The sequence below is a fragment of the Rhododendron vialii genome, chromosome 10a, assembly GCF_030253575.1.
Source record: "Rhododendron vialii isolate Sample 1 chromosome 10a, ASM3025357v1".
Classification (NCBI taxonomy): Eukaryota; Viridiplantae; Streptophyta; class Magnoliopsida; order Ericales; family Ericaceae; genus Rhododendron; species Rhododendron vialii.
This window is the reverse complement of record NC_080566.1, coordinates 39206606-39213786: the sequence shown is the minus strand read 5'-3', so window position 1 is coordinate 39213786 and position 7181 is coordinate 39206606. Positions and strand designations below refer to the sequence as shown.

Here is a 7181-nt window from a genome sequence, read left to right as displayed (position 1 = left end):
TATATATAGTCCTCCACTATACATCTCTCATTCTCTTTCTAACTTCACCATTCCAATGTCGAATTCTTCTAGATCTAATATCGCTCTTAGGCAGATCATCTCAGTTGGTTGAGAACCTTGGGCTTAGGAAACCCTCCCTAATGTCTCACATGGCAAAGAAAGGAAAGTGCGGATAGAGATATAACGAGCCAACTGTTGAGGCTGAAGAAGAAGTCTATTTCCGACGACTTGCTGCTTGACATTGTCAATGGACTGCATGCCTCTGTACTCGCCATCATGCATGCAAACAAGTGTCTGGCGAAAATCGATGGAGACCTCCTGGATCAGATGGAGAAAGCCGAGGCTATTCTAAAAGATAAACAGGAACATTTTGACAGCTGCACTATCCTTTTTGTTTCAACAAAGGATGAAGTGCAATGGCTTGTAATAAATGGGGTTTTCCGCAGTGTGTGTGGGGACTTGAGGATGAAGACAAAGTGAAGCTTAAGAAGTATGCAGAGAAGCTTAAGAAGAAGTATGCGGAGAGCTTAAGAAGTATGCGGAGAGCTGCCTTTGATGTCAATAAGATTTGAGAGATTTCAATAAATTTCAGTCGGTATATTTGAGTCAATAAATGTCGAGTCAGTATATTTGGGTATTTCTGTTCAAAATAGAAAAAAATGATTCTTTCAAAAATAATTAAATGAAGGATTTATGGCTAGTATTTCAAACTTAGATTTCTCATACAAACAAACAATAAATGAAAGAGAATATGTATACACTATCATATGCCTATGGGGCATATGTTAATAAAATCCAATAACAATTAGGCCTAATTAGTGGAGTAGAAAGTAGACAATTAGGATTGGTGGTTTTATTGAATCAAATTGTGGAAGGGCTTGTAACGACAGGTGTGTAGCGACAAAGAGGCCAAGACCGTGCAAGAGGGCGTGCGGGAGTTGCTGCAACAAGTGCAACTGCGTCCCGCCGAGAGCTTACGACAACTACTAGATGTATTTGTGCTACTTCAACCTCATTAATACCTGCACCAGCGGTTGCAAATGTCCTCTGTTAACATGATTTTATTTAATTTTTTTCAATTCCGCTTAAGCTTTGGAAACAAGTTTTTTTAATGGATTCGAGAGATGCTATGTGTTTGTTCAAGTAAAGTCTACCACTCAACGTGAGATCTGTTAGGTAAGTAGGGATAATGTCATTTGAAGGTTTCAAATATCACATAGTCGTGTTGTCCAAGGGTAAGTGCGTATTGAGTGTGTATTGTTGAAAGACGGTGTTTTGGGTGCTGATTTCATGCCACCTACAAACGAGGATCTCTCAACCCTTGACTGTTCTAAGTCTATTTGATTGAAAGAAAATGTTAAAATGAGATTTAGAGGTGATTGAGCTTTATTGTTGTTAGGTTTCAATTATGTTTGTGTGTTTTTGTTTTTGCATTTAACATTTGGTTGAATTCTCCTCTTTTGGCTCGATGTACTCTCTTGAATTTATGTACTTTTTGTCAAGTTTCTCAATAAATCTTTTGCCTATAAAAAAAAGTAATCCCCCTACATAAATTAAAAACTCTTCAAGGGTAATTAAAATCCTGAATAAATGTCAAGTTTTTTTTATTTTTTTCAGTTGTTAAAATAAAATAAAATTGTCGACTAAAATAATCACAAAAAAATATAAGATTGGTCATCCTCTTGTCATTTCTCGATTAAGGTGCCGTTTCATTTCTACAGTAAAATAAAGTTTAGAAAAATGAAGGTATTTCAAACTCAAAAATTATATATGTTTACGCAAATAATTTTCTTACCTATATAGATATTGTAATGAGATCTATTAAACAATGTAAAAAAATTAAAAATTTATTTTCAAAATATATGAGTTTAAAATTATATTTTTTTTAAAAAGAAAATTTTAAAAAGAAAGTGAAACGGGTTTAAGACCCCGTTCCACAATGGAATGGAAAATAAGTACTACTTATTTTTTAAGAAGACAATTTCAAGCTCAAAAATAAAGTTTATTGAAATTTTAAAATATTCAATATGTATCTTGTTTGAAAGATCTCATTAAGATATTTAATATGGTGTAAAAAAATTATTTTTTATTTGCACTATTTTTAAATTTGAAAATGTGAAATAAATATTTATTACGATTTTAAGAAAGGTGCTCTGGAACAGGCTCGATGTGCGCACCCAAACAGAGCAAAGCAACTTCTCCTCGCCATATATAATGAAGCCTTCTTCATCGGAGACATCCAGTAGTACATGGCCGATCACGAAATCACTTCTCGTTCTGGTTCTTCAATTTGGGACTAAATGCGTTCAACTCCGAGGAAACCTTCCCTGTACAGTCTTTTTAGAATTGTAAAAAGCCCTTACTTTTCATAAACCCTAGAAGCCAAATACTCCTACTTACTACAATCGAAGCTAGGGTTTCTCCGACTTCTTCACGCCATGAGTCCAGTTCAGAATTTCGAGCAGCACTCTCGCCATCTCATCGAACCCGACCTCTGTATCTCTCTTCCGTCCTCCTCCTCTCTCTCTCTCTCTCTATATATATATATATATACACACACACATATATACATGTATATTTTTCTATTTTTCTATGAATTGTAGAATGTGTTTCGTAATTTGAGACAGCAATTCAACTAGCTGTGTATCGAGATTTTTATGTATGTATTCGTGAATGAACTCGTGGTCTGTTTTTGTTTATCTTCCGTCTTACACTCTTACTAACCACCCAATGGTAGCCACTCTCTTTATGCTCTTTCTTGGCTAACACGATAGACTTGCAGTCAGAGGCTTAATACTCTCCTTACTATTTCCTCCAATCGCCCATTAGGCCTTCAATAATAATAATAATAATAATAATAATAATAATAATAAGGACCTAGCGCCAAACAATTTAGTTTTTCAATACACATTTCGCGAGTATTATTACTTATACGACTATCGATGCACTTTTCTTAGGTATTGATGCACATTTTACATATTATCCACCATCGTAAGGGTGTGGTTAGCTTTTTCCTTTAAAGTTTTGGAACAGCAATTTTCAACCAGCAGTTGTTGTATTTTGAAACAGCAATTCAACTGACTGTTTGTCTATATACTCAATATGTATGTATATGGGAATGAACTTGAGGTCTGTTTTTTTTCCCTCTTTCTTTTGATGTTTGGAAACAGCAATTCAGACGAGGCTTCAAATGGCGATGGAGGTACGGGACAGTTTGGAGATTACACACACAGCGGACTACTTGAATTTCCTAAAATGCTACTTCAGGGCCTTCTCTGCGATTCTATATCAAATCACGAAGCCGCAATTGGTAGATAACCCCGAGCACAAGCTCCGGAACATAGTGGTGGAGATCCTCAACCGCCTTCCTCACAGTGAAGTGCTTCGCCCCTTCGTTCAGGACCTCTTGAAGGTAGCAATGCATGTACTCACCTCTGATAACGAAGAGAACGGCTTGATTTGTATCCGAATCATATTCGACCTCCTTAGGAACTTCAGGCCGAGTCTGGAAAATGATGTCCAGCCTTTCCTCGATTTCGTGTGTAAAATTTACCAGAATTTTAGATTGACAGTCAGCCATTTCTTTGAGAATGGGGACGTGGCTGCAGCAGCAGCAGCAGCAGCCGCCTCTGTGTCCTCGAATTCTTCCGCATTTGGTTCATTTGGGGGAGAAGATGCTAAACTGATGGACATGTCAGACCAAGTGGGCCCACCTACTGCTTATATTGGGGCCGGGCAACTTAATCCCAGTACGCGGTCTTTTAAGATTGTCACAGAGACGCCTTTGGTGGTTATGTTTCTGTTTCAGTTGTATAGCAGGCTTGTGCAAACCAACATTCCTCAGTTGTTGCCATTGATGGTTGTGGCTATATCTGTTCCGGGTCCTGAAAAGGTCCCACCTCATTTGAAAAGTCACTTCACTGAGCTAAAGGGTGCACAAGTTAAGGTCAGTGATGGTCTTCATTTTATTGCTGCTACTACTATTTAGAAGACACTAAGAAGTTGTTTTATCTTCTTATTCTCCATTATCTAACAAGGCTATGTGAGTGCCAAATCGGGATCTTCTACTCCTGTTATGGTGTGTTACCTGTGCCTGAAAACACTTTCCAACATAACCAATTACCTTAAAGACAGACCATAGTTCACGAATATTAACCATCATCAACTAACTAAACATGCTTTAGAACCAATAAGTTTTTTTTTTTGGACTCAGGTTGTCTTGTGGCAGATATAAACTTAACGGAAGGAATCTTCTCATATATTTATCACCACATCTTGCTATTTTCGTTCTATAATTCAATAATATATTGCCACCTTTTTATCTTCTTGTTGGATCCTTGCTCCTTGGCTAGCAAAATGTTGTTATCGGAATTGCTCGTAACTTGTCATTTCTGCATACTCAAAAGTATGCTTGATTCATATGTTTTTAAACCCCTTATAATTTACTTCAATTATGCTTAGGGGTTTCCGTTTATCCCCTCAATGGAAGCCATATTTTATATTTTAACTCCCCTCCCCCTTCACTCAACCGACCAGTATCACGATGCTCTAATCCAGCCCAGCGATGAAATCCTATTCCTATCGGCATCAAGTTGCAGGCTTGCCTTAGGTGCTACCTCACCCAAGTGTGTTATGAGGCAATAGGATGTTGTATTTAAGTAGAGATTTTTGCAAGGCTGATGGCAGTTAGGTAAATTCATGTTTTGTGATAGGTGATAAATCTGGCAGTCCGGTCAGTGTATTTCCTCAAACTAAGGTCGTTTGATGTAAAGTTGTAAACCAAACAAAGCATTTTAAGCCGCAGTCAATTGGGCTCGGCCGCATAAATCTATTTTTTTCATTGAGCTCTGTCGAGGGTGTCGTGTTGAACTACCACATCTAAAGTCAATTTTGGTGTACCCATCTCTTAGTGTTACCCTCAACCGTTACCATATCACTCTTTGAACTACCGCATAGGTGGTTGATGTACGATAGAAATTGTCCAAACCACCTTGATCTATTTCTGCTCATCTTAGTCTTTTATTGGTGCTACCCCTACCATTCTACTAATGTTCTCGTTTCTAATTCTATCTCGCAAAGTCTTACCACACATCAATCTCAAGATTCTCATTTCAACTGAACTCATTTTTCTCTTATGATGCTTCTTAGTAGCCCCACACTCTGTGCCGTATAATATGGCAGGCCGTATAGCTGTACAGTAGAACTTTCCCTTGAACTATGTTGCCATCGCACAAGACTTCCCAAATAACCTATAATTGCTATTCAATAATTGCCTTTGCATGGAGTCAACCAAAGTATCGAATGTAACGTATTTTGCCCTAAATGTGAATATCTCTATCGTCAATTGTATGTGCTGTGTTGTATAATATTTCGTGAGGGATTAGTTTTTTACCTGATACTAATTTGTGAAATCCTTCTTGTGTAACTGCAGACAGTTTCTTTCCTAACTTACCTCTTGAAGAGTTTTGCTGATTATATCAGGCCGCATGAAGAAAGCATTTGTAAAAGCATTGTTAACCTACTTGTTACCTGTTCGGACTCGGTTTCCATTCGAAAGGTGAATTTATTCCTTAGGTTTGCCATTGACCCCGTTCCTTTCTCCTCTTTTGTGCCTTGCTTGTTTGTCTCTAAATCTGTAGATGTTGGATGCAGGAACTGCTGGTAGCCTTGAAGCATGTTCTTGGGACAGATTTTAAGAGGGGGTTGTTTCCTTTGATTGACACACTGTTAGAAGAGAGGTATTGTTGGTAACATGCATTACTACATCATCACTTTGTTCCATAAAGTTTCTGAAATACTCATGGTAATTGAAAACACTAAACTTCATGTCCTGTTAATATTATTGAATGATTGTTATGTTTTTCAAATTAGTAATTCTGGTTTGTTCTCTATATCCCTCAAATTTTTACGAGTACGGGGATGCCTTCTTATTTATCTGCAATATTCTCACGATGAGGGATCGTTCTTGTCTGTGTCCTTGTTTTCACATCATTAAGAAAATGCCATTTTTCTGATGTCTTTTTGATTCATCATGAGAACCAATTGAGGTTCTTTATTTTTCCGTGTAGATTTCTATGGTTTATTTGTCAAGGTTTGAGATGGATTCTATGTGCTTTGCAATATTACTAGCTTGTCGAGGTAGCTGTGTTTTTCTCTCCGTTTGGACCCTGTGGTAACTTTTCGTGTTCTGATTGTTAGCGAAGAATAATTTGGACTTCCTTCTGGAGACACTAAAATTGGTTTGGGGCATAGTTCTGGCTCTCTTTTGTTCTATTTGAGGTTTGAGGGTTGAGAGTTCAAGATTTTTGCTGAAGCTTTTGATGCCTAGTTCCTTACTTCAGGGATTGCTATTGGTTGCGTACTCTGTACTGGTGTACTTTGGTTGTATGAATAATTTTATAGAGGTCTTGTGTGTTATGGTCTTGGGTTCTTTGAACCCCAAGGCCAACTAATGAGGCGTATATTGGAGTTATTGATTGAGATATGGTACTGTATACTCTGCTCGTGTTTTGTCTTGGATTGTGGCCCTGCACGTTTTTTATTTGCTTTTTATCTGGACAATAGATGGGATAAAGGCACAAGGAAACAAAATTGTTGATGATTTTCACCATCTGGTCTCGTACATTATCTTGTTTTGAAATATGAGAACTATTTAACGAACTGTAAGAAAATGGGCTTTTCGCGGGTATCCTTGCAGTTGATGCATTCTTTGGAACTCATATTTATTTTAAGAAACAATTCATACCGTTGTATCTTTAACTTCTTACAATTTTGCGTGTTGACTTCAGTATAATGTGGGTAATTATAATGCCACGATGATGTTTCTTAAGTGACATACATACCCTTGGGGAAAACTCATCGGATCCATGTATGACTGAATGACTACACGTGTGGCTACCCCTACTCCTTTCTCCACATGTTACCTACACTGCCACGACCGGCGACTAATCGTCATTGACTATCGCCGGCGTTACCAACCGGACGATTTCATAGCCACAAATCAACCACCAACGGTCCACCATTAACTAACAAATTGAACCGACCAAATCCCAACCTCACCCACAAAATCCCAGCTTTGATCCACGGCTTTCCAAGATATATGTTCAATAATCTAGCTAGACATGCCCAGATCAGTCAGATGGGGAATCTAATGTTTGTTCTTTCTGGGTATTCAATTCATT

The 7181-nt window shown here is 37.7% G+C and overlaps 1 protein-coding gene across 1 annotated transcript in view; it reads left to right on the top strand.

The window, feature by feature from the left end:
- The first annotated feature begins 2200 nt into the window (after window positions 1–2200).
- LOC131304313 (transcription-associated protein 1-like) overlaps window positions 2201–7181 on the top strand; it is a 35522-nt gene continuing 30541 nt past the window's right edge. The window contains exons 1-4 of the mRNA XM_058331520.1: window positions 2201–2496; window positions 3171–3946; window positions 5432–5557; window positions 5653–5738. Of these exons, the coding sequence (XP_058187503.1) occupies window positions 2439–2496; window positions 3171–3946; window positions 5432–5557; window positions 5653–5738 (1046 nt within the window). The 5' untranslated portion in view covers window positions 2201–2438. The remainder of the gene's footprint in view (window positions 2497–3170; window positions 3947–5431; window positions 5558–5652; window positions 5739–7181) is intronic.